At 38.0% G+C, this 27433-nt stretch overlaps 2 protein-coding genes across 4 annotated transcripts; one reads left to right on the top strand and one right to left on the bottom strand.

Moving 5' to 3' along the window:
- Positions 1 to 15569, top strand: plcd1a (phospholipase C, delta 1a). 2 transcript variants are annotated; one of them, XM_004081083.5, is made up of 15 exons: positions 1 to 188; positions 5655 to 5813; positions 8781 to 9009; positions 9081 to 9210; positions 9305 to 9533; positions 9625 to 9826; positions 10493 to 10637; positions 10745 to 10897; positions 12099 to 12248; positions 12339 to 12495; positions 12575 to 12691; positions 12775 to 12944; positions 13672 to 13807; positions 13885 to 14034; positions 14166 to 15569. In XM_004081083.5, exons 1-15 carry the CDS (start codon positions 158 to 160, stop codon positions 14252 to 14254), a joined length of 2247 nt encoding a protein of 748 aa, XP_004081131.1. In that variant the 5' UTR covers positions 1 to 157; the 3' UTR covers positions 14255 to 15569. The 2 variants fall into 2 exon arrangements, with proteins under 2 accessions (XP_004081131.1, XP_004081132.1); XM_004081084.5 differs by lacking the exon at positions 1 to 188 and adding an exon at positions 2146 to 2587.
- vill (villin-like) lies at positions 15564 to 27269 on the bottom strand. Of its 2 annotated transcripts, XM_078938246.1 has the most exons (21): positions 26781 to 26960; positions 25976 to 26002; positions 23619 to 23702; positions 23437 to 23511; positions 23157 to 23356; positions 22835 to 22943; positions 22478 to 22588; positions 21380 to 21585; positions 21216 to 21294; positions 21040 to 21138; positions 20772 to 20925; positions 20548 to 20648; positions 20004 to 20141; positions 19747 to 19905; positions 19374 to 19553; positions 19125 to 19270; positions 18146 to 18290; positions 17865 to 18053; positions 17652 to 17723; positions 17317 to 17556; positions 15564 to 16034 (listed from the first exon to the last, which is right to left on the bottom strand). In XM_078938246.1, exons 3-21 carry the CDS (start codon positions 23691 to 23693, stop codon positions 15921 to 15923), a joined length of 2592 nt encoding a protein of 863 aa, XP_078794372.1. In that variant the 5' UTR covers positions 23694 to 23702; positions 25976 to 26002; positions 26781 to 26960; the 3' UTR covers positions 15564 to 15920. The 2 variants fall into 2 exon arrangements, with proteins under 2 accessions (XP_078794372.1, XP_011487264.1); XM_011488962.4 differs by lacking the exon at positions 25976 to 26002 and having other exon boundaries at positions 26781 to 27269.
- Between the last annotated feature and the right edge of the window lie 164 nt (positions 27270 to 27433).

Genomic DNA, 27433 nt, shown 5'->3' with positions numbered 1-27433 from the left:
GGACTCCAAGCACATATAAGCCTCGATCAGGGCTGGCTGGTGTGAGTGCTAAATTGAGAATAATCGGTTCTTTGGTGCTGACAGAAGTAGGAAAAAAAGGACCAAACTTTGCATCAGGATTTCAATGATCAGAGTTTTCCCCTCGACTTAGATCAGAATGGAATTAAACGGCACAAATCTGAGAAACGGTAAGTGATTGGCACAGATTTACAGACTCGTTGCTTTTAAGAAGCATTGCTCGGCCGTGGATTTGTTCTTTTCCCGTATGTGTTTCTATTTGATATAAGATAATAAACATCATGATAAAAAAAACTTGAAATAACTACACTATATGTAGATTAAAACAGAAGAGTCTGGAGTTATGCATTTGGAATTGCATAAGGTATTCTACAAGCAGCATGACAGGTTTAGCTTATGAGTCAACTTCAAAACAAATCAGAGGAAGCTAAGTGTTTAAAGGAGTAGAGAAGGGCCACTGAGATGAAGTCTCACCTTTAGAAAAACACAAAAGGTTGCATGAATGTAAAAAAAAAGAACACAATAAAAGCAATGCATCTCATGAGAGGAAATATTAGTCATCTTTAGATACATTTCTTGTAAAAATTTCAGAAAATGTTTTGATGTTTTGCTTTATAATGTGAGCCACAACAAGGCAAGTCAGCGTAAAAAACAACACTAACAACCAAAAATAACTAAATTACCAACTCATCCATCTGTTATTATTTTCTTTGTATAAAATCCGGTGGAAGTTTTGAACAAAAAGCTGTTCAGTTTTAGTTAGGTAAGATTAAAAAAATAGAATATTACAAACAATATGAAGGATAGAAACATCTCTGAAGGATCTGTGTGTTAAAACTCTAAAATGAGTTGATTTCTCTTGTGAATAGTGGTGTCACTTTAAGGAAATGATGGTGCTTTTTCATGCATGTAGAGATAAAATCACTAGGCTGTGTCACTTCCAATGCTCATTCATTACCGTTTTGTAATATTCCTCAAAGCTTGTAAAAATGTGTAGTACTATTACAAGAAAAAAAAACAACAACAGGCGAATACAATAAAACAGAACTGCATTTTCTGAAGAACATTATAGAAAATAGAACAGAAGAAGTGAAAATAAAGAAATTACAGCTTACATTCTTTTGACATTCATGATAACTTCTACAACTTCTAAGGGGAGTGGGAGGAAGTTTACACATGTCAAGTCTTACAGCCCACCAGATGGTAGACTATAGATAGTCCTACATGTTGTATTCCAATTAACTTTTAGGTTTTTGTTATTTTATTTTTGACACCCACCCACCTAGATTTACAAGTTACACTGTTACCCTATTTTTTTGTCAAAATAAGAGCTTATTCGGATTCATGTTTAAACTGTTTTATGCTTAAAATTTCTCTACAATGTGTTCGACCTTAAGTTAACTGACTCATTGATTTTAAGTGACTCTTTGAATTTAAATTTAATCTGGTAACAAGTTTTCTAACTTTATCTACAAACAGCTGATATACAATCCACCAAATCACTAAAATCAACACTGGATGACTTTTTGGTTTACGGTTTTTGAACAATTCTTATTTGGAGTATGGATATGTGTTGCAGATCAGCAGAATTGTTTATCTTGAAACAATTTTAAGAAACAATGCAGTGATTCTGGATGGGCCTGTGACTTTAGCCTCATTCTAAATCATGACTGATAAAACCTAAATTCCTGGATTTTAACCACAAACGAAAATCCTCTTCATTCATAAACGTCACATTACAGGTGGGAAAACAAGCCCTCCAAATGAAAAATAAAATAATGTTTTTCACTTAGTTTTCAACAGAACTGATCAAGAATGGTAAAGAAAACTGCAAATAAGCAGGTGAAAAATGATTTTTTTTTTTTAATTAAACTTAGTACCAAAAAGTAAAACCAAAGAAAAACAAATAAAATAAAAATTAGGGGGATGTTGAGGTATTGATCGTAAAAAATTAGAATCAGCATAAAAAGCTTAGTGTTAAAGACACCCGCTGGATGATCACGAATAATTAACAGCATCAGGTTTTCAAGGTTTCTGTTCTGACTTTTTGAACCACCACATGATGGCGCTGTTTGACAGTTTGTAAGATTATTTTTTTTAACAGTTGCTTTTTGTTGTCGTTTTCTTAAGACAAACATAGAGGCTGAAAGAGTGCACAAAAGAGGAAACAGCACTCTGATTCAGAAACATATGGATTTGCTTTCGAGTGAAACGCTCTTAAACCACAGACTGCCGCTGTTTCCAGGAGTCTACCTGTGCAAACACACATTAGATCAAGTTACAGGTTAGACTAAGTCTCCGCAAAGACCCATCCTCCTCGGTGCCTCAGGTCTTTTCACCAATACCTGGAATATTATTTGATGAAAGAGACGGCATTTCATGTGTTTGGACCCGCCCCGCGTGGGGAAAACTGTCCGTCTTTCCAACAAAACTCCGATCATCAGGGAGGGTTGATGATCGAGGAAAATAATGTCTTGTTTTAAATGGTCTCCAAAAAGGACGGCGTCCGAGGAGATCGTTTATCAGGAGAACAAGAAGAGGGTGGCGCAGGAGAGTGGAAAGCGTCTCGGTGAGTCCGAGTCCGAGGGTCCGGTTACGCGGCGCAAGCGGCGGTGCGTAAATCATGAAAAGCAGTGAATTAGACGAGCACGACGACGTGATTTAAAAACCAGCTTTTGTTACCAAAACCTTACACTTGTCGCTTCAGCGCTGTTTGAAGTAATAATATGTTTGGATTGTGCGCAATTACAACGTCTGGATGGATCACAAAGTCCCACACTGCCGTGTGGGGGCGACGCGCTAAAACAGATAAATAGCATTTTATTTTTTTTGTATTGTGAGATACTTTCCCGGAAGTATCAGCCACCCAGCTGTTGGAACTCAGATGTTCTGGGGTCCATGCGTTTATAAAATCGCGCATCTGTAATGCGTAGCGTCCCCAAAAACACTCATGAGAAGATGAGCCCATAAATTCCAGCGCGCGGCTAAGATTCCAGCTGTGCCACCAGCTGTAAACGTTCAACAAAACATTCCCAGATTTTTTTTCTTTTTACTTTTGTGTTAAGGGACAAACATTAAAAAAAAATCTAAAAGCTGTGTTACTAATGTCATAGTATCACATTTTGCTCAATTTAAACTAAAGTATCCATCTCCATCTCAGCCTTTAGTATTTGGCACCGTTTGGAGTAAGAGTGAACCTTCAAGCAACAAAACATTCCCAGTCAGCTGTAAACGACAATAAAACAAAGCGGAGGAGATTGGAATAACAGCAGCTCAGATAGAAAGGTGTAACCAGCGTGAAGGGAGTGGAGGCTGAGGCCAAGGTGCGCAGAGGTCAAGTAACTTTCTATGGACCTCCAGCCTTAATGTTAACTCGAGAACAGAGTGGAAAGCTTCATGGAGGGCATTTCTGCGTTAGAGCATTCAAGTCAAACATACCAGTGTTGGATGCAGTGGTGGAAAACACCCACATCTGGAAATCAAATGCTCTGACTGATGTCTGCGTGCATTTCAGCAGGTGTGGAGTTTGGTGGAGCAGATGATGTGGGGTTGTTTTTTATAAGCGTTGGGTCCTCGTGGTTCCAGTGAAAGGAACTCCAAAAGATTTTGACAGTTCCCTGATCCCAACTTTGTGAGAGGAGTTCAGTTGCTTCCAGTTTCAACATGACTCCACAGATTGGTGAAAAAGAATTTGGCTGGCTTTCAAACAGACCCAGTTTTAACCTGATAAAACACGTTATGCACAAATTAAGAGTAAAAACTAAGCCAAAATGACATTGCATTAAACCCCATTAGTTTCATATAGGACATCATAAACATTAATATGCACGTGAAGGCAGATGAGCAAATTGACACATTCGCACACACGAGAGACAAACCTTCTAATCTCTAGTAAAAGTTTAAAAATCGGCAAGCAATGTGTCCTGTTGTAATGTAGAAAAAAAGAAAAATTTCTGACAACCTTGTGTTCTTTCACATTTAGTCCAGATGACAGAACAGATTTTAACATGCTTCACCTGTTTGCAGGTAACAGCTTTGTTCATATTGAAAGCGACACAAACTGGCATTACAGGGAGCCATCTCTAGCTTTTACAAAAGAAAATGTTTAATTGAATTCAAGTATTTATTTATTTTTACCTAAATTGGGGTTTGAGCTCATAAAACTCACCAAAACAGGATATCAGAAAAAGAAAATAGTGTGGAGAAAACACCATTTACTTTTTTAGTTTTCTCAAAACGCTAAAGACTGAGATTATGATCACATCAAAGCAATCATGATAAAGTATTTTTTTTTAAAAAGATAGGACTATCTTCAATACTTCAATAGTGTGGGCAGGGGTCCAGGTGAGGAAGATAAAATCTGCATCTCCGTCCAGGTCATCAGCAGAAGGAATCATGAAGTCCTCTAGAACATTCTGCTGGACTGTTGCAGGAATTCTAGATTGAAGAAAGCAGAGTTTAGCAACACCAGTGCTGGACACTGCTGGCCAAATCATGACTGACTGTGGGCTTTTTAGCTTGGGTTCTGCTCCTCACCATCCTCCTTAATAATTCCATGGCTGATCCATACCATGGAGGGGATCAATGATGGTCTTCTGGGTAGTTGTCAAGTCTGAAGTCTTCCTCATATTAAACTGAACTGAGACAATTTAACCAAACTAAACCAAGTTATTGACATCTGGGGGATATATCCAGGTGCTTTGAGTTTAGTAGATGATGAGCTGGTCAAACTCAGTTTAAAGCATTCATGTCCTGCAAAAATTTGGCAGATTTTTTTCACAGTATTCTAATGTATTAAAATCCTGTTTTGTGGATTTTATGATCTGGAACCACAGTTTATGTAAAATAAACAAATACAATAAACAAATAAACCGTGGACCCTAAATCAATATTTGATAAAAGTAAACTCTTTTGAATGGAAACATGGTAATGAATATTCAAATTTTTTGGATAGGGTGTAATTATATTCCTATTCATGCTGTGCATTAAATTGTATTAGTAGCTGTAGCATTTTTTGTGGAACTTTTACTATTTCTAATGCAACCTAAACATCTTCTGGAGTTTGGATTTTTTCATTTTTTTAGTCAGTTTTCAAATGTTCTGTCTGACACCTATTTTGTAAGTATTAAACTGTCTTATGAAACGGCTTATCAGAACATAGATTAAAGAATTCAGGGCCACAAAGAATTCTAGAATTCTGTCTTGTCTAACAGGAATTTATAATTTACAGCAAAAGCTGATATTTCAGCCCACCTTTGTTGTCATACAAAGAAAATCTCTTTTAGTCAGTTTGAATAGGGTAGAAAAGAAATGCTTGCGAATCATAAAGGAAGTCTGTCAGCTTGTGGTTCAATCTTTGGAAAAAATGTTTGCAATGTGATGCTCCAGCCTACTGGCTTCAAATTCTCACAATAGTTTTAGTCATTTTACACGCCCTCAGCCAGATGCTTGATATAAAAAAATATGTTTTTACTTCTGAGTGACGGAAGAAACATAGAAAAGCTAAAAGGTGTCTCACAAAGTATCATATTTTTGACACTGTCTGGATTAAGAAAATGTTGATGGTTTCTTTTAGTCCCAGTAAGTTTGAAATTGAGGCTGTTAACCTTTGCAAATGTCCTTTTTTGTCACTTCAGGTTTGGATGGAGATCCAGATCTGCAGTTCCTGCTGGTTGGCGGAGAGCTGATCAAGGTCCGATCGAACTCTTGGCAGAAGAACCGTTTCTACAAGCTGCAGGAAGACTGCAGGACCTTGTGGCATGAATCTAGCAAAGTGCACAAGAAAAAGCAGACCTGTGAGTATAATTTCCTCACAGTGTTTTGCCTCCATGTTTAGGTTTGGGTCCACATAAAAAGGAGAACTCGAGAACATGTGATTTGTGAAGTGGGGGCGGGAGGAAACGGGTCCCACAGACACTGTGGTGTGGCAGGAAAACTCGGCTGGTTATCCCTGCTGTGTTTATCCACGTTTGAGATTATTCTCCTTTGATTTGTGCCTCAGTAAACTGGTGTCAGGGGTCTCTGGAACCTCAGATTATTGGGCCTTATCAGCTTCCACTGCCGATAAACCTCCGCTCTGGGCCTCAGTTCAAAACACAAACAAGCTGTTAGTGTTCACGTAAAAAATGGCTCAAGTTCTGAGGAATTTTGCTTGTGACAGCAAGCAACAATGACTAGTCATGCTGTGGTTAAGGGAGGGGAGCGGAGCAAATCCCTGTTTGTTACCAGAGTTTTTGTCTTCTTTAAGTTTCACTTTACATTATGACTAAATTTGAATGAAAAACAAAACACTTTTTCCTTTTTCTTTTTAGATGATCACATTCTTACTCAGTTGTTCTTCACCCTCAATGGGATAATAAACGTTAGATTAAATTGTTAATCTACCCACAAATATTGTAAATGTAGATTTATGTAGTCACACTTGTCTTGTTTTGGCTTGTCTGTTGAGGCAAGCCAGACTGCAAACAACACAATTTTCCGTGTTTGTTCCACCAAAACAGAAAGACACAAACTGTGTTGGACTTCACAATATTTCTTCTAATATTTCAAACATTTCTGGAGGTGTGGGAGGGCCGATTGTGGTCTCCAGAGTGACTCAAAAGCTGGTCCAGTTTCACAGCCTCCTGTTTTTGTAGGAGCTGATGTGCACGTAAACCTGATACTTTCAAGGAATTCTGTCAGCTGATGCAAGGATACAAAGGCGTGTTTCCCTACGCCGCACCCTTCAGAGCTTTTGTTGTCTGCCATACAGGTTAAGCCCGACCCAATTTCTGTGAATCAGGCGCTGCTTTTATTTAGCCTCATAAGACAGACTGAGCAAAAGAAGCCAGGCAAGGATGACGTTTGGCCTCAGAGTTGATCCTGTGTTTTTTTGTTGTTTTTTTTGCAAGAGGGCTCACTTTCCATTTAGTGTGAACACATCATGCGTGGTTGTGTATGCCCTTCTGTACATTAAGCTGCCTAACAAAAGAGCTGGCCCCCAATGGTAGCGCTCAAAAGGACTGCATATGCAGAGGCTTTTAGATGTGTTTGTAAGGGCGATAACATACTTTTTGACCCATCAGCAGCGGCACCAAAGAGTTGCAGCACACTGTAGGAAATCAGCGAAGAAAATGACTCAGGAATTTGTTGTTAGGAATGATACAAACCGCTGTGGGGCGTAACAGACCAGCCCTCTATGACCTGCATAACCTCAGCAATGTTTTGGAAAAGTTGCAAAATCTGCTCTGTAATAAACAGCTTCCTGCAGTTTAACCACTGAACAGTCAGAGAAGGATCATAAACGTCTTTCAAATACTTTAAAAGGACCTTTACACCATTTTTAATTTACTTTTGATGGTCTACCCTTAATGATGATGATTTTCCTTTTAAATACACATTTCCTGCATTTTATCACTTGTCTCTTTAAGCCACAATGTTTGTCTTAGAGGATCCTTAAACTATGATAACTATTTCCTTTGTGGATTTGGATGATTGTGCATTACTGATCTTTTGTTTCTTCTCTGTTCTCTGTGTGATGAATTCTTATTTCCATTCGCCAACACAATTTTTGAATCTGCATCATTTATGTCAAGAGAAGAAAAAAATCTTATAGTATTTATATTCCCAAAGCAAAGGGCAAAAAGTTGAGGATAGATGGAAGGTAGCAGTCACTCTTATTTTGAAAAGCCATGGATTTCCTTTGTCAAAGAGTATCAGAACAAATGTAGATAAATTACATTTTTTTTTCGACATAAAAAAAGACAAAAAAGCGCTTTAAAAGCCTGAACCAGAATTTCTATCCCAAAACATATTTATTAATTTGTTTGTTTATTTTTAGTTTATTTGAGAGACACCAAGTAGAGAAGCATTAATCAAAGAAAAGGTGCTATGTGCTAGACAATTATCTCAGAGCTAATTCCCATCCGCAGTCACCAAGACGTACAAATACGAGAATTAACAAGTAGCATAAAACAATGCAATGCAATTACATAAAAGGTTAAATGATTTCACAGTAAAAAACAAACGTCTTTTATTTTGAAAAGTTTTGCAACAGATCCCCATTCAGATGGACAGATAGATCTCTATCTGTCAATGTCATTCATAAATACAATAATTTACAGTGCTAAGATTTAATACTAATACTAAAAAGTTCAAATAAGAAGTGCATCAGTCATTAAAAACAAGAACAAACAATTAATAAGAGTGTTAAAATAGTTAAAACCAAAAGAAAGAGTCATAAACATACAAAAAATACATCAAATGAACATAATACAACAAATTTTAAAAATCCTGTTTTTAGCATTCAGTACAATTTTCTGCCACTTTTTCATTGTATAGATGTTTTCTCCTATGAATTTCAGATATCTCTTTTTCATTTCTAAGACAGAATAAAACACAAAACCAGTTTGACAACCTGAGCAGAACTTAAACGCATTTAAAGTAAAAACTCCAACGGCTTCAAAACAATGTTTGGTGTCTTTTGGCTGAAAGCTCCAAAGCAAAAGCCGCCATGCCAACAAAAACAATAGCCTTCCTGTTGATAAGATGTCGAAAGAGCTTCTCTTGTAACCACTGTGATAAAAGTTGACTTCCCCACTACAGTAACGTGTTTGAGGAAAGATTGTGTCTCCTGGGAAACTTTGACAGCTCAGCTCCAATTGGTTGCAAAAAAAAGCCCAAACAGAAAAGCAAAATAAACTACTGAAAAATTTGAAAAATTGGGTTAAAATGCTATTTTTATTCCATTGGAAGCAAACAGGTTGTTTTTCGTCTCCAAACAGACTCCATTGACGACATCGACTCAATACGTAAAGGCCGTCAGTCTGAGGGGCTCAAGAAGCACACCAATCCCAACGATGAGGAGAAGTGCTTCTCCATCATCTTCAAGGGCAGCAAGAAGAACCTGGACTTGATGGCTTCTTCTGCAGAGGAGGCCGACAGATGGATCAACAGTCTGGAGAAGATCATCAGCACCATGCACAACCTGGACTACCAACAGAAGAGTGAACAGTATCCTTGTTTAAAGAAAAGCTTTGTTTGTGCTCTGTTGCAAAAGTCAAACCCTTACATCTTACTGTCAGCTGGATTATTAGCTGCATGAAAAAAGTGGACAAGAACAACGACAACATGATGAGCTTGAAGGAAGTGAAGGACTTTATGAGACAAATCAATGTTGAGGTTGACGACGACTACGCAGCAGACCTCTTTAAAGTGAGTTTTTCTGGAACAGTTCAGTAGCGAAAACGCCTGTCAAATAAATCAAGTGGCCCTTGTTGCAGACTTGTGTTTGATTCATGTTGTGCAGAAATGTGACACGTCGAATTCGGGGACCCTGGAAGGCTCGGAGATCAAAGAATTCTACAACTTGTTGACACAACGGGAAGAAATCAATGTGATTTATGAGAAATGTGCTCAAACGGAGGGCCTGATGAGTGCCAGAGACCTACTGAACTTCCTGCTGAACGAGCAAAGGGAGCAGGTGACCATCGAGCACGCTCAGAAGCTGATTGAGAATTATGAGGTGGACGCAGCCGGTAAGACTAAGGAGAAGGAATCATCTGAGAAGGTGTTTGACTTCTGTTCAGCTTTGATTTTATGTGTTTTTGCTCCTCTTTGTCCTCACAGCGAAACAGAGGAAATGCATGACCAAAGATGGCTTCTTGATGTACCTCCAGCAGGAGGAGTCGTCCATCTTTAACCCAGCTCACAAAAAGGTCTACCAGGACATGAGCCAGCCCCTCAACCATTACTTCATCTCGTCTTCTCACAACACCTACCTGATGGAGGACCAGCTCAAAGGGCCCAGCAGCACAGAGGCCTACATAAAGTAATGGAGATTTTAACCAAAAAAATCTCTTTTCATTTGTTTTTTGTTTCTTTTTTCACCAAGAATACTTGGATACTGGAAACATTTGTGTATGTAAATAGTCACTAAGCAATTAGTGCTAAAATAAAGACTAAAATACTTCTTTATCGCCCAATCATGACAATGCAATTGGTAAAGAAGTTTGAATCCTTGCTTAGGGGCACTGCAGCAGAGTGAGTTGCAGTGTTACTTTCTACCCTCAAATCTCAGTCTTTCTTATCTGATGTCAACATAACAAATCAAATGCCTCCTTGAAATATCTTCCAACTAGCAACCCAAGACAACCAGAGTCTCAGTTCTTAGCTCCTGAGTTATTGGGAGACAGGAACATCATCTACTTCTTTAAATGTTGTGAAGTGTGTTTGGTGTCGTGTTAAAATCCACTCTCTAATATTGGATTTTTAGGAGCTCCCATTGGGATTTTTGCTCCTGTTTGGGATCTGTTTGCTCACACGTTTTTAAACAACTTTGGACAGAGGGAGAGAATGAAAAGAACTGGTTGTTTGACACAGTTTGCTTACATTTTGTTGGAACTTCTGTTTGGTTTATTTTCTTGTTATTGGACATCTGGGAGGGCAGCGATCGTGGACAAAAACTGACAGAGGTTTTTTTTTTTCCTTCTGGCAGAGCGCTTATGAAGAGCTGCCGCTGCGTGGAGCTCGACTGCTGGGATGGATCCGACGGGGAACCTGTTATCTATCATGGCCACACGCTCACATCCAAAGTGCTCTTCAAAGACGTCATCAGAGCCATTAAGGATTTCGCCTTCAAAGTGCGTAAAACATGATTGATAAAAAAAATTGTTGTTTAGAGTTGATAAGCTCTAAATTTGTGATTTTTGGCTATTAGTAGTCATGAACTATTTGCTGCTTTTCCCAGAAATCCCAGTATCCAGTGATTTTATCCCTGGAGAACCACTGCACCTTGGAACAACAGAAGACCATGACGCGTCACTTGACTTCCATCCTGGGGGACGCTCTGCTCACTAAGCCTCTGGGCGACACCATGCCCACTAACTTCCCCTCACCTGAGGTGGGTTATCCTTTCTGCAATCTGACTGAAGCATGAAAAGATTTTATGTCGCCCTATTGATAGAAATAGAAACCTATTGTGAAAATCTACCAGCATCCTCACAGCATGCCTAACGTTTTTGAAGTAAATTGTCAAAAGGTTTACTTTCCAGTGCCCATGACAGGGAAGTAGGAGAAGGATCCATTGAAGTAAAACCCAGTAACGTTTTTTTTTAATGTAAATATTATTTGTAAAACAAAGAGTTCTTTTTGCAAGGAATGCAAAAAAAAAACTGAATTTTCTGCCACAACATAGTTGATGTTTTAAGGAGTCACACACATCTCTTCCTCTCTTGAAATTCATTTAAAGTAATTAACCGTGTTCTTTGAAGTTGATGCTGTAAAGTTTTTATTGTAAAGTAGTAAAACAAAAACTGCGTTGTCTGCCTTTATAAAACTGGGTGGAGAGGTGAAGGCATGCTTTTTATACACAAAAAACAGCCAACGGATTTGACTTAAAAGAAGTCCTTCATTTAAGCAACCTCGGAAATGTCAGCAAAAACATACCACTCCTCGTCACTCCTCACACCACCCTTGGCTGACTTCATCACTCAGGTTTCTCTTAAAGCTGCAGTGACTCGAATAACTGTTCAGAAAAAAACCTCAGGCTTTTCTGCACGTTGGAAAACAACATGCCAACATGATCATCTTGTCAAAATATTGTTAATTCTTACAAAATTGGTACAGTTAAAAAGACCAGAAATTACAGTGCATTATCTCACATTTATCCTTTAATCTCTTAAAGACCCCCTCAAATGATACTTTCATCTATTTTTAAAGTGTTACCAGTGGTCTTTTAATTATAATTATGCTGTTTTTAGCCAAAAGAAAAAAAAAAAAAGAAAAGTGTCATTGTTTCTACGTCACAAATGATCTATTTTGTCGAGTGACATTTTTTCATCTGCTCCTGCTTCACAATGATTTGAACAAGGAAATACGTCCTCCAATATCTTAAAGATGTTTTTATTCACCTTAAAGGACATCCAAAGGATGTCTTGCACATTGGAGTTGAAACCCTCTAGCTATTAACTCTAAAATACTTTGTTATCCAATGCAAACACTACTGGTATATGATGCATTTATGCATGTTGTTGTGCTGTCCTAATATGTCACAGTCGTGTTTGTGCAGTCATGTGAAGCATGTTTCGCATTCTTCCATGCAGGAACTCAAGGGGAAGTTTATTATTAAAGGGAAACGACTGAACAAACTGGATGCATTCTTCTCCAAAAGCAACACCATAGTGGAAGAGACTGTGTCTGAGGAGGATGAGGCAGCAGAATCCAAGGAGAATGGTCAGAAAGCAAAATCAAAGGTGTGGCAAAGCTTTTGTAATCGTGCAAGATTTTCTTTGTAATTTATTTGATTTTCTGAGTTCTTATGTTTGCCTGACTTCTCCTTTAAGAAAACAAACATGAAACTTGCCAAAGAGCTCTCTGACATCGTCATCTACTGCAAGAGTGTCCACTTTAACAGCTTTGAAGATGCCAGAGACAAGCAGGCCTTCTATGAAATGTCATCCTTCAAAGAGACTAAAGCCCTGCAGCTGGCTGAGACCTCACGTAAGCAGTGCACCTGAACCGCTGTCAGTTCTACCCAAAAACTATGCAGATGAAGAGATGCTCTGATGTTTTCCCACAGCCTCAGCCTTCATCCATCACAACATGGATAAACTGAGTAGGATCTATCCTGCTGGCTCCAGGACGGACTCCTCCAACTACAACCCGGTTCCCTTGTGGAATGTGGGTTGCCAGATTGGTACGCCCTCCTACACTTTAATTATATACATCATCCGAGGAAAGTATGGAGAAACTCACACTTCTGTCTGCCTTGGTTTTCAGTGGCGCTGAATTTCCAGACTCCTAGCAAGGAGATGCACATAAACCAGGGCAGGTTCCTGCCGAATGGGTTTTGCGGCTACATTTTGAAACCTGAATTCCTGAGGAGCCCGTCGTCTCAGTTCAATCCCAACAACAAGACCTGGCCAAATAAGAAGATCTTCCATGTCATGGTGAGGAAAAAAATATGCCCCACAATGGTGTTTGAGTGAATAAATCATCACAGTAAATAGTTAAACTACAGGAAATCCAGACATGGCTAAGGGAATTACATCTTGTTTTGGCCTCAAGTTAAAACAGATTTTGAACACTTCTACTAGATATAGTTGAGACAATCCTATTTCTTTTTCTGAGTTTCCCTGTTGAACCATCAAAACCAAACACAATCCTCGCGCAAGCTCATTTCACCTCTAAGCCACCCTTATTTAAAATGGTCATTTTGTTGTCAACAGTTTGTTCTTTTAGAAAATCTTTTACATTTTAACAATCATTAAAAAAATATGTTTGTGGATGTAGATTGAGCACAATAAGGTCACAAAATTACATGTTGATTTTAGATTAGTTTCAAGTTTTCAGTTTATTGGCAAAACAATTGTTTGCTCAAAGAGAATTTTTAAGATTTTAAAAATAAGTCAGAGCACAAAATGTTATTTTTTATCCTTTTTTTTGTCTAACATAAACCATTTAATATTGTCCTGTCATACATTTTATTTGAAACATCCATTCAAATGTTATATGCTATATTTTGGCCGTCATCAAAAATGTTTATTCTATCTACTATGAGTTTGTTTACTGTTTCTAAATGTCTTGGAGTGTCATACTTGTCCCTTATGTTGGTCAAAAGCCTTTCAGCAGACAAATTAAAAATGTTTGTGTGCATATTTGTGTTTTTGCTTGCAGGTGATTTCAGCTCAGCAGCTACCCAAAATCAATAAGGATAAAGCCAAGTCCATCGTTGACCCTCTGGTGAGAATTGAGATAAGCGGAGTCCCAGCAGATAACGCCAGCAAGGAAACGAAGTATATTACAAACAACGGTCAGTGAATTGATGCACAGGGGGACGTGTCTTTGTAAAGACACACATAAAATGACACGCCCAACCCATCTCTGCAGGCTTCAACCCTATGTGGAACGAGAGGTTCCAGTTTACCATCAATGTTCCAGAGCTGGCCATGGTGCGGTTTGTGGTGGAGGACTATGACACAGCATCCTATAATGATCTGGTCGGACATTACTGTTTGCCCCTCACAAGCATTCAGACTGGTAAGAAAAATTGGAATAAAAATAAGCAGATGTAAAAAAAACAGAACAAAAGAAGCCTTCTGAACATCAGCCATGTCAGCAGTAACCTGTTTTTTTGCTGACTGGGCTTGAACCTTCTTCCTATTTTCCAGGATATCGCCATGTCCCTCTGCTCACCAAGAGAAGTGACGTCATCTCCTCAGCTGGACTGTTTGTGCATCTCATGCTGATTGATGCGTAATTGTGTCATCGATGGAAGATCTGTTTTTAAGATCCTCATTTTTGCAAACGATTATTAATCGATGCTGTCATCTTTTGAAGCGAGCTAACCTTTAGTGGTCAAACAACAGTTTTTTCTTAGTAAATGCCCAGTCTAAGAGCTTCTGCTACATTAAAGTCCTACTCCGATCATGTTTGATCTCTTGTTACAGCATTCCCACTGGTCTTTGATTATGATTACAATATTTTAGGGTATTATAATATTATAGGATATAGTTTTCGTGGAATTCATCAGAAATTCGCCTGTGCTCACCTCCCATTATCCCATTGTTTGCACTCTCCCGCTAGCTTATGGGCCCTCAAACCCTCAACCTAACATTACACCTCTGGAATTCCCTCCCTCCTGATCTCCGTAACACAGATTCTCTTCCAACTTTCAGATCAAAACTCATCTGTTTATTTCTGCCTTCCCATCCTGATTCACTTTTGATTTTTGTCTTTTATATTTATTGTGCTTTAATGTCTATTTTTAATCTTTGTATTGTAAAGTGTCCTTGGGTTTCATGAAAGGCGCTTTAAATAAAATGGATTATTATTATTATTATTATTATTATTACAGGTGCAAGAAACGGCCTGCAATATTGGAGCTTTGCATCAGAATGGGGCTTTACAGTTTGCCATTTTTTTCGTCAAAATTTTGAATGAATACTCAAAAAATAATTTTAAGTTTAATTTTCTTTATACAATTCCTCCATTATCAGAAAAATCCCATCAGAACATGTTAAAAACAGCAAAAGCATAATTTTCATTGGAGTGGGTCTTTAAAATTGTTTTTAGTTTTAGCTCATTACCTGGGAGAACATTGATAACTAATGAGCGATAAAAGACAAAGATATCCTAGTTGTGTTTTTTGTAGTGTATTTAATATTTTCGGACCCTTTGATTTTAAATGTACTGTAAACCTTTCTCTAAAAAGAAAAGTGTTATGTTAGTTTTTTATTGAACAAGCCTTGATTGAAATTTTCTCTGCATAATGCCATATCTATGTCGCCCTCAGGAGACACTAGTAAATATTTGTCTCAAGGGAAAATGTGTCAAACGTTGAGGGGGTTGAGCATTTTTGTTTGTGCTGTTTTAAATGTATTATCTAAAGCTTTTTAACAGACTACAATTATTCATTGTTTCTTGTTGACATGGGGAACAAATATTAGAGCCAAGTTAAAGGAAAATCCTTCTGTTTATTCACCATCGTCGGCTGTTTGACCACACCTTACATCTTTGTATTGACAACTCGCAGCTGCATTTGCACTGGTTCTTGAATAAAGAATATCTTCAAATTGTCGTCTTTATTCATTGTATAAGAGTCATTGGATAACGAACAAGCAGATATTGAGCATGAAAACATTGGCAAACATTGGTAAACACAAAGAAAGATGATACATTAATGCTGTTTTGCCTTAAAAACAGCTATTTCTAGAAAAATCTTATGAATAATCTAATTTGTCTGCAAAAATGAATCACTGTACCCTCTTTCATAACAAAAAATGTCATAGTAAATAAAACATTCTGCTTAGGCACTCCTTTATTCTCAGTAATGTGGGCTATTCTTGTGCTTCAAAGATGATTCTCAGAATAGGTCTCAGACAGGTTTGGCGACTCTTCTGTGTAGCGAATCAGTGAAAATCTTCTCAGAAAAGCCCTGCTTTTTTCTTCAAGTCATTCTGACGCCACTTTGGAAGGCGCTGGAAGTCTGCGCGGTTGGTGCCAAGCAGGCTCTCAAAGTCCATGTCAGAGAGGTATTCCTGCAGAGAGCAGAGGGGGGACAGTTAGGCTGACCTCTGCTGTGCACAGAGCGTCACTGCATAAGACAAGAGCCCACTGTTTTCTAGTCACATGCAAACTGTGGCAGAAGTTTCCAAATTACAGTTTGATCATTTTACTTAATAGGTCAAGTCCTCTACTATTATATAAAAGGCAAAAATCTTCTAAATGACTCCAATCAGAACCTTTTTCTATATGTAATCTCAGTTTTACTGCCTCAATGTCGTGACCACATCTACTTTTGTAGCTTCATGTTTCCTAAGGCTTTTTGCATTTGAGCCAGAAAAAAAAAAGACACAAAGAGAGACTCATAAATATTTCCAAATGTTTGGTGTTGTTGATTTGGTGTGGAGATAAAATAAGAACATACATTTGTAAATATCGCAAATCTTGTTAGTGAATTTTTATCTCCAAAGTGTGAAGACGGTGACATGACAAATATTGGTCCGGAGATTTAAAAAGAATGAGAAAAAAAACACGGGCATATTTATATAATCTACCTAAAGATGGTTTTGAACGTGCTATTTACATAATTTGTAATGCCTTTTGCTTTAATTTGAATCCTCTTAGCACCCAAATCATGAATTTTACAAATTCTAACAAACTAGACAAAGAGCTGGAGTATAAAATCAGGATAAACGAGACTGTTTGACTCATTCCATTTACTTAAGCTTGATTTATCCAATCATAAATCATCAACAAAACATTTTTTTTTTTTTTATCGAATAAGGTCTCTTTTGTTTTGGTGTGCGATTAAAAAAAAGGTCTTCAATTCTAGTTTTTCAACTTTTGGTCTGTTTTAATTCTCTTATTTTCTTAATTCTAAGCCTACTTCTAATTGTTTTGTTTGTATGGATGCATCAAAGAATGAAGTCAAGTTGCAATAAAATCAATTTGCATGTACATAGAAATAGTAAATATTTGTAAAGTAAATATTTGCATAAGCTGTAGTTATTCAAAAATCAATGAACTAGAGAGAGGAAAGCATTGTAAAATGGAGCAATTACAGCGTGTTTCTACAAAAAGCCCAAAATGAGCTTAACTAATGGAAATGGCAGAGAAACAGAAATGCTTCAATTACTAATTTTCATTAATTAAGACAATTTTTAAATTATGTGAGTTCTGTTGTGATGCACTGGATCTACCAAAATCCTCATTTAGCACTATTTTTTATGTTTCTTTAGCAGAAATCTAAAAATTCCCACATTTATCCTTTATCCATCCATGATGTGCGTCTGTTAACCATAAAGAGTGAATACCCACCTCCCGCTGGCTGGGGTCCACACCTTCTGGAAGCTCACTGGCTTCCTTGTTGACGAGAAGCTTAGGGTCCAAGTACTTCCCGCTTTCAACAGATGTGAAAAACGGAGGGATTTTGGCTTTTGGGATGGTTGGGGATTTGGGGGAAATATCAAACCCGTGGGTCCTGTAGGGTGGAGGTGAACTAATGGGTCCACCTGGAGCCCGGTAGCCATCCCCTCCTATCCCAGCGTTGCTCAGGTCCTATATATATGAAAGATCCATACTCACTTGGTTAGATAAACTCTTTTACCCCTTCAACAATGTTAGTACTTTGGATGGGTTAACTAGTGACTTACTGCAGTGATATGTGCCATATAATCTACTTGATCACTCATCTTGTTTTTCATCCCCTCATAGGCGTTTTCTCCCTGTTAAAAGGATCAGGTGAAGTGGATTGAGAATTACTTTGCACGCAAATAGTTAATAAAATCAGGGTAAAGTGACTCTGTATTTCCTCAAATGAAAATCTTTCACCAGGGTGAATTAGAAAGATCAGCTTTTAAACTCACTTTCCACTTCAGGGGGTCCCATGCATCGAACCAGCCAGTGAAGGTAGGGGGCTCGTTTCCCTGCTTGATGGAAATAATGGGCGTATCCGGGTCCCGGCCTGCCGGGTGAGACCTCAGGTACTCCTGTGCGCTCTTCCATGCATCTGTTGTTTCAGACTTGTTGGCGTGTTTTCCAATCCACAAGAAGAGCTGAACACAATCAGAAGTAAAGAAAGAGATCAGCTCCGTACAGGAGATTTTTCACCCGTTTGCTTGCAGCAACAGAAACAAAAGACTCTCACCTCCTCCCAGGTGTCCAGCAGCATCACATCATCTTCATCCAGGTCGCTTTGGGCAAAGTCGTATACCTCCGTCATCCTAAAGCGACCGGTTTGATTGGAGCACTCAAACAGTCTAGGACTGTGAATCAGTTCCTCCTTTTGCAGCCTGCAGGGGAAGAAACCTTCACTTACACCACAGCAACACCAATAATCTGCTGTTGTTTAACCCAAATCAGTTTTTATGTTGTGCAGAGCAACACAAAAACTTTGACTCTTCTGATAATTTGGCTTTATTTGTGTGTGTCTTGGAATGGCTTGAAATCGATGGTTCAATTAGATTTTTAACTCAACGTGATTCAGTCAAATATCCATTTATGTCAGATTTTCCCTCTAAAACAAAAAAATGATTTGACATTATTGGTAATTTTACTAGCCAGAGGTGGAAATTTGTTAATTAGAATGATGAATTCTTACATTTTAAAACTAACAGAAAAACAGTTTTCTGCAGACAAATACAAGCAATGCTTTAGAAAAATTATTAATGGATTTGATAAAACATTTTCTGTTTTCTATTATTAAAGTCCTGCCCATTTATTTACAAATCACCTCAGATATTTGACTCAAAGACCCACTCTGATCATCAAAAGTATTCCCAGTTTTCTTTCAATTATTATTACATAATTTCTTTTCAAAATTAAAAAGCCTGTGACATTTCAGTTTCTGCAGAGCGGTAGGAGTTCATTGGAAATTTGCCCCTGAATTGCAGGACTGTTGGCGAAGGGCAACCCCGCCCCTCTTTCCCCCTCCGGAGTGGAGCAGGGAGCTTGTGGTCCTCAAATAGACTCCTATGAACAACATTCTTTGTTCTGCTCTTGATTCACAATGATTTCAAGAAATACTCAGAATTTTTGTCCTTCAACATCAGAAAAATGAAAGTTAAAAACACCACAAACATGATTTTTATCAGAGTGGGTCTTTAAAAGTTGCTGTTTGACTTTACCGTTTGTCGCTCGCATAAGAGCTCTTTCCACCCAACGCAACCCAGAAGTTAGCTGGCTCCTGGCCCTCCATCACCACTTGCTTGTCCTGCCTGAAAAGCACATCACTCGTTGTTTTCGCCATCACCCTCTCATCGCCGCTGCAGCCCTGGAAGAAAGCGCCCATGAAAAAAAAGTTAGATAGTGAACATTTCTTGCATTTTAAATTGTTTTTTTGTCAGGTTTGTGTAGTCTGACTGCTGCGTACACACCTTTCCGTACCACAAGTAGCAAACTCGGTCAGTCTTCAGAAGAAACACATCGTTGCTGTTCAGAGACGAAGCCCTCGCCGGAACTTCAGTGGCTTTGGTGTTCATCTCATTGGTTCCTCTGACCTGGAAGAGCCTGGTGCTGCTTTCAGGGTTTGCTGCACCAGCCCGACCTGTTCCTCCCTGCAAACAAGCAAATACAGCAGAAACATACAAAAACCCACTTTTAATAATCCATTTAAAAGGTAAATTTTCTACAGTTTGTATCTAAAAACACCAATTATACCCTGAGGATTTGATAACCTTAGTTTATGTCAGTAGGTGAGCACATGTAATCAATTTTTCATGGATTCAGAAAAAAATAACTCCTCTGTACCTCAAAGATGATGAATTTGCCTTTGAAAATAGCCAGGAAGTGGCGTGGCTCCTTCCCCATGACCACTCTGACCTGGACAGGAGCTCCATTGTACTTGGAATCTACAGTCACAGCCTGGTAGGCGCACGCTGCGATCTCATCCTGAGTAGCATGACGTCCCTGAAGAAAAGACGACAAAAAACTAAAGTAAATTGGGTTTTCTTGATCTTTTTTTTCTAGCAAAATTGTAAAACAAAAAAAATTATGAGCACACTTGCCTGCCACATGTACAGTATATATTGCTTCTGGTTGGATCTCAAGTATGTGTACAGCACCAGGTAGCAGTCACCTCCATAGAACTGTCCGTGCGTTTTTGGGTCCACCTCTACCAGCTCCAAATTTTCAATGCGCCACACCTTCAAATCATGTTTTTTTCAGTCATATGCAGAAATAATGTTAATCAATCTTCATTTAAACTAAGGGTGTAACGATTCATTTAAACAACGATTCGATACATATTTGTGGCTGACGATACGATTCATAGTCGTTCATTTTTAACGCTCCAATTCACTGACCTAAAATCCAGGACATCTTTAGCCAAAACTTCAACCAGTGTGACTCAGAGAAACCTGGGTGCTGAACAGTAAAGGGGAAGTTTTCCAGCCTATCTTGCCACAGACAGATCGATCTGGATGGATCGTAGGAATTTAAATTGATTTATTGATTAAGTCAATGAATCGTCACACCCCTAATTTAAACCACTGACACTGATGTTGTGAGGTTTTATTTTTTCATTTTTTGTATTTTTTTGGTTTTGTGTACCGTCACGTCACCAGAAGCGTCATCCACCATGCGTTGCTGAGCTGCCAGTTCAGGGTGAGCATGAAGCTCCATCACATCAAATTTGACCTGATCGACCTTAGCTGTATAAGGAGACAAGAAAAAGAAGTTAAAACACAAAGATTAGTTTAAACATTTTAAAAAATAAATCAACAATAAAATATTTCTGAATTTCTGGCTTGAGTGACAATTTTTTAAAATTGCACCTATTTTTCCAACTGTATGTGTGTTTCCGAGACCCTTGGTTTGTCCTTTTTCTGTCCAGGATTTGAACAAATGCTTGAACATAGCAGACTCTCCTCCCTCACTCATCACCTCCACTCCTGTGCTGGGTGGATAGTTTTTAGCTTTAATGTAGCCCTGGAAGGGGAAAAGAGGGTGATGAAACAGACCTGAAACCATCTTTTTTGACCTTCACAAAGTTAAAGCCATAAAGAATAAAAGAGAGATTTGGATTCAGATCATTACACTCACCAAAGCTCTGTTCATGGCTTCTTGTCGCTCTACCTTTGAGGCCCGTTTGCCCTTCCAGACCATCACACTGGACCCTTTATGGTCCACAATGAAACAGTCCTGAAATCCAGTAAAACAGACACAGTGAACAATGAACAATGTTTTCTTGAAACTGTGCAAGGACTAAAGCTAGTTACCGAGGAGAGCAGCAGGTCTTGAGTCAGAGGCTGTGTGGCCACCTCTTGAACCACCAGATTCCCACCGTTTTCAAAAACGCTGTGAAGTGAGAAGAGGAAACACAGAATTTGGTCTTGTCTTGTGTTTTTTCCAGCTCTGAGGGAACCGTTAGTGTTCTCCTTACTGGTAGAGTCTGACACTGTTAGTTTGCATCTGGTCGTGCTTCTCATCAGGAATGGCGTCCCTCAGCTTGTTGGGCTTTTCTCCGAGCACCGTCGTCATGATCTTCATCAGCTCTGGTGATTCCCGCTCATTTGATCCCTCCACCACCCCAATCTGAGCACGGCCTCCTCGCTCCCTGTCCCGGATGTCCTGAGCCAACAAAACTGCCTGAAAAAGAAGAAGAACAACAGATCCAAGATTTACATGTAATCCAGATTATCTCTCTCTGGCACTTCAAATGGAAACTGGATGAAAGCTTTTAAAACCCAATATTAACTGCTATATAAAAAACACCCTAAAGTAGTTTGCTTGTAAATCTTATTCAAATACACAGATATTAACTCATCAATGCAGCACTTTGTTTTTACACTTATGTCTTAAACACACAGATATTGTTAGCATATTAGCTTTTTCTATTTTAAAAACTTGGTGGTAAAATGAAATTTTAGAATTATAAGAGCAGTCTGTTATTTTATTCTAATTCAACAGCACAAACATTTGATTTGCTGTTGGTTGATCCCAAACATAAAAATATGAAGAAAAATATATATATATATCAATCTATAAACTGTCATTTCCATTTTAAAGCTGTTAAGTGGACTTTTTCTTTGCAGTCCCTACATTTTTAAACACACTAATTCTCTTCAAAAGTTAATTATTTAGTTATGATCAGTTTTTTTGTTTAATGAGCCAAAAAGTTAAACTAATTTGACCTAAAACTAAAAACAAAAACTGTTTCATATTTTAAAAAATGTGTATTTTAGAACTTCCAAAGCCTTTTTATTTTCCTTTAAACATTTTTTGTGTTTTTTATTAATAGTTATAGACTACAGATAAAGATGAGCTTTAAAAAGTACTTGCAACAAACATCTGTTTTCTGGTTTTCTCATTAGTGAATTTGACCTGTATACTGACATACATTTAGTACTTTAACAGACATGAATCTCTTTTCAAGAATACGCAATTGTTTCCTTTAAAAAAAAAAATCAAGAATGCGGGCCTTGCATGGATGTCAGACTGTTGTATTTTACTGACAGGATATTTTAAAGTCGGGGAGTACCTTAAGTTTTTCTGTCCTGTTGCTCTGGGGTCCATTCCACTGCACTATCAGTTTTCCCGTGTCCAGGAGAAAAATGTCTCCATTGTTGAAGCTGTTCCATGACACTTCCACCTGCAGAAAATCGAACAAACTCAGCATGAAGCGTTCCCTTCTTTGCATGGGTTTGAAAAAATGCCATGAGGCATTTAATAATTAAATATGCATGCAGTTAACACCTGCTGTGACAGCTATGGCAACAAACGCGCCCTAATTTGTTGACGAGTGCCTCGGCAGTGTGACTGTGTGAAGCCTGTGATAGCAGCAGGGAGGCTCTGAGGGAGGAAGTGCGATGCAGCAAATATTTTCTACTCTGCAAACCTCTTTTGCTGTGACGTGTTTCTTCCCCTTCACGTGCATCAGGCGCAGGATATTGTAGGAGTTTGTGTCAACGTGGGTAAAACCTGAAGACACCCCCCCTGTCTTGTAACTGTGGAGGGAAGATAGTACATTACCAAAGGTTAATGGCAATAAAACACTAAGGCAATGGATTTTAGGAGTGTCTTATGCAATCACATTCTAATCAAGTATGCAGGTTAGCAAAATCTTTAAAAAAAATAGTAGTTTTTCTATCAGTATAATTTCAGACAAAAGACATTCTCTTGGGAAGATTTTAACATCAGTTAGTGGGTGTTTAACTCACATTATGCCACTTTTAAAATAGCTCCTGAACTGTGGGGACTCATAGCCTTGAACCTCCCTGTACTGCACCGGACTCCCGCCCAGGTACTCATCCAGCTGGGTGACGTAAATGGCGGCAGCACCCTGCTCATCCTGGGAGGAGGAGTTTCCGATCCAGTAGTGGACATCAATGGACTGGGCTGCTCCTTTATTCTCCCGAATCTGATGTCAGTCACGATTAGCAGCATTAAAATCTGAACCGAACCTGTCGAGTCCCAATGTACAGACTGTTTTGTACCTACGTTCAGAACTATGTAACAGTCTCCCTCGAAGAAGTTACCAAAAGCCTTGGTTGGAACAGAAACCATTTTCATGTTCTGCAAAGAAAACATGACAGTAAACTCTAAAGCTGTTGCTGCCAAATAGTAGTTTATTTAGAGTAGAAATGATGGGTTAACCAAGGATTTTGACTCAGATGACTCACATTGATGGTCCATATCTGCAGGCCGGCTTTTCGACTGATGTTCCTGAATGTGTCTGGAAAGTCATCCTTCATCATTTTGTTGGCCTAAAAATGAGTAATGGATCGTATTAATGTTAACATAAAGCTTTACAGATTAAAGCAGAGATCTGAAAAAACATGATTCCCAAATACAATGTATTTTCCTTTTACTGTAACGTATATTTAACTTTAATCTTTTCAAAGTATTATGCGTGAAACGTTCAAGGATCTTTCAAAATAAAATGAATTGTTCTTTATTTTTTTCAACTTAGTGTCATTGTTAGATTACCTTTAATACAGCACAGCGAGACATAAAAGGAGCTTGGAAATGAAAATATTTACAACCAGTCATATCTATCACAACAGATGTCATAAAAATCTATCGCAGGAAACCGATTTCAAATTAAAACCCAATCATTTTCAAGTTCTCATAAAATTTTACTTGAATTTGAACACATTTAAAGAACAATAAACAAAATCTTTTGACTACACATAAACGTATATAACGTTTTCGAGTGATTTGTTAATGTAATAGAAACGTTATTATTAATTATGACTACACAATGGGAAATACCACATTGTTAATTAATTTTTTTAACGTCAAATGGGGATAATGACCCTATTTTCCAAATGTTTGAATGTAGTCTATCATAGATATTATATGAATTCAACACAGTTGTACATATATCACGGTTCCAAAGTTATTTGGTTTGTATTTTGATGTTGCGCACTAAAATATTTGGAGTTCTTGTTAGTTTTGTTGAAGTATCCTCTATATTTAGTTTTAGAAAATGTTATGAGTTTTTCAAAACTCTGACTTTGTTATCAGAATTGTAACATTAATGTCAGAGTGTTGAGAAAAATGGGTCAAAATCTACATATATGTACATATATATACACGCACATATGAATTTTACACGCTTTTACTGCTTTTTATTACTTTAACAACTACAATAAAAGAAATTGAAAAAATGTAAGCATGAATTCATTCAAGAAAAATGTGGTTTGAAAAAGATTTAAAAATATTTACTAAATAAGAAAATTGTGTGAGGTCATTCATCCTAAGACAATCCCAGCCCAATTAAAAATGCATATCTTTGGCAGTACACATGGACCTTTTGAAATGATTGCACATCTGATTGTGAAACAGTTTTGCAATCAGTGTTTGTTAATCCCTGTAGGGCTCATAATTCAGAAACAACAGCTCTGATAACCAAACAGAGACTCAACAGTTCACGCAAACACAGTGCATTCACTCAGGCGTGATTTCAAAGCTGTATGCAACACTGATGCAAATACTGTTGACCATTATTTGGATCAACTGTGGTGATTCTCAGAAGAAAAAGTCCTGCTCCTGATTTACAATCCCTGGTTATTGATCATTGCAGGCTATGATTAGTGGAGTTAGATAGGTGATGCCCTCAGGAAATGTAATTACAGTCGTGTTGATAACAGATCTGATAAAAAAAAAAAAAAAGACTCGCCTTTGGCTGAGACGGGTTTGGAAAATGTGGATTTGGATTCTCATTTGCAAGACAAAAGAATGAAGGGCCAAGACTGAGTCATCGTGGAAAAAATAAGCCATATCTTTTATGTAATATGATACTGGACTGGAGACCACACCGATATTTGTCTTGTTGGTTTAGGACAGCAGATCTATGAGGACACTGTAGGTGTGGCTGACAGAAAATCTAACACATTTCATAAAAAATAGTTTATGGTTTAATTTGATACACTTTCTTTGCTGCCGATTTTAGCAAACATAATTTTAGGTCTATCATTGATGTAATTTTTAGTTAAAACTGTTGTAATACAGTAAATATCTAACATCTAAGACATTTTTTTCACATTTTATTTGACATCTTTTTCCTGTTTTTGTTGTTTTGTGTGTGTAACCAACTGCTTCTGAAGCTGTTGAAATGGCCTTCTGTCACTACTCCGTGCAGCAGTCTGCCATCTGATCCTAAATGAAATCACAGAAAACTTGAACAGATAATTGGTGAAGCGGCAAAAGTGCAGAGCGCCGCAGTAGCCATTACAAAGACAGGTACAACTGGTTCCCTGCCAATTAAGCTGCAGTGTCCTTTCATTCATACACAATGACCTTTTTCCCTCTCACGCACGGCTTGCATGCTGATGTTTAGTTTATTCATGCCATATGAAATGAAGCTAGTTGTCTCACTCCACAACACCACATTTTATTTGAAAATGTAAAAAAAATATTCTCATAAAAGGCATTTTAAGGGGTTTATTTCCCCCACATAGCAACAGCTATGTACAATAAATGTTATTTTTTATTTTTATTTTTTATGTTAACAAGATAAAAGATTGAGTCTTACCTTATGTTTTGCGCGATGTCACAAAAACTGTGAGGGCAGATTTCTGAAATTACTTCTGAGAACTGAAAGTGCACCTTAGGCCTCTCCGACTTTGAGTAAAAGGGATTGTGTGAGGCAGAGAGAGTATGCTGAGTGTATTTGTCTCCACACCCAGGTAGGAACACACCTGCAATTTCCTGTATTTATATATTTACGCCTGCCTCCCATACACAGATTTCATGAGAAAATTTTCGAGAGCTGACCTCTCTTTAGGGAATCTACTTCACCTGCATTAACTTTAACTTTAAACCTTAACTCAAATTTTATTTTTTAATGAGTGAATACTCTCAGGAGAATTAAAGTTGTGCAGAAAAATCCTAATTAGGCTTCAGCCATTGATATTTTTAGGCTGAGACACAAACGGATGACATTTTTAAAGGTTTAGAGGGTTTCTACGGTAATGTCTGCCTGCTAGATGTAAATAAATATAAGCACGTCATGGCTAAAGTTACTTAATCTTTAACAAAACAGTAAGAAGTCTTTGCAGAAAGCTTAAACTAATCCTCCACCAAACATCATGAAAAAGAGTACAGAAAAGACCTGCTGGTGTTTAGAAGTTTAAGAACAATTCCTTATTCTTCTGCTGTCCTTTTAGTGCCTGACTCATGGTTGCAGCTCAATGTTGATGTTTTCAGATGAAGGACGTAGCGATTAAATCTGTCATTGTTTCTGTGGTTTGAGTTAGATCACTTTGTGAAAAAAAACCCGCAGCACTAGTTTTTCTGTTGTCCTGCAGCTTCAAATCCATGACTGAAAATGTTCTTACCTTCGACCAAGGTCCTTCGTTTTTCCATTCATTCTTGTACTCCATTGTGATAACAGTAAACAAAACAGCAACCTACAGCTTCCACATATCTTAAAACAAGAAAAAAAGGGAGAAAACTTCTTTCTGCTTGATCAGAAGTCTCTATAATGTCTGATCCAGCGCTCAAGTCGAAGCGAACGCAATGACAGAGCTTTAAGTCCACGTCAATGTACTACATGAAGCTCCTTTTTGTTACACATTAACCAGTTTAGAGTCATAAAATTAATGCCTCTGCAGGTCACTTGACTGCCAACAACAGAGCTCAGCAAAAAGCTCTTTTAGCGTTTGGTTCAGGATTAGGACTTTGTATAATGAATAATAACGTTGTTCTGCTGCTTTCCTGCTTTCTGAATTCAATGAAAATTGGTCAAAAAAAGAGCAGTAAGTATAATGGGAGAAAGTCACAGTAAATCCATGGGGAGCTGAGGCCTAACATGACATTGTCCAAATGGAAATAATCTCTGTTGGACACCTTCATCTGATATGAGCTGTGTGGCTCTGCTGGGTAATTGAGTCCCATAAATGGGTTGTTCAGAAGTTTCCTTCCTTAACTTTGGTTCAGGTGAGAGTTCAAAACCAGATACAGCGATGATTACAGCCATATCAGTACGCCC

This window comes from Oryzias latipes, chromosome 20 (genome assembly GCF_053564925.1).
Source record: "Oryzias latipes strain Hd-rR chromosome 20, Olatipes_Hd-rR_3.1".
NCBI classification, from domain to species: domain Eukaryota; kingdom Metazoa; phylum Chordata; class Actinopteri; order Beloniformes; family Adrianichthyidae; genus Oryzias; species Oryzias latipes.
The sequence above is the reverse complement of the archived record's forward strand: the minus strand, read 5'-3'. Positions and strand labels throughout refer to the sequence as shown.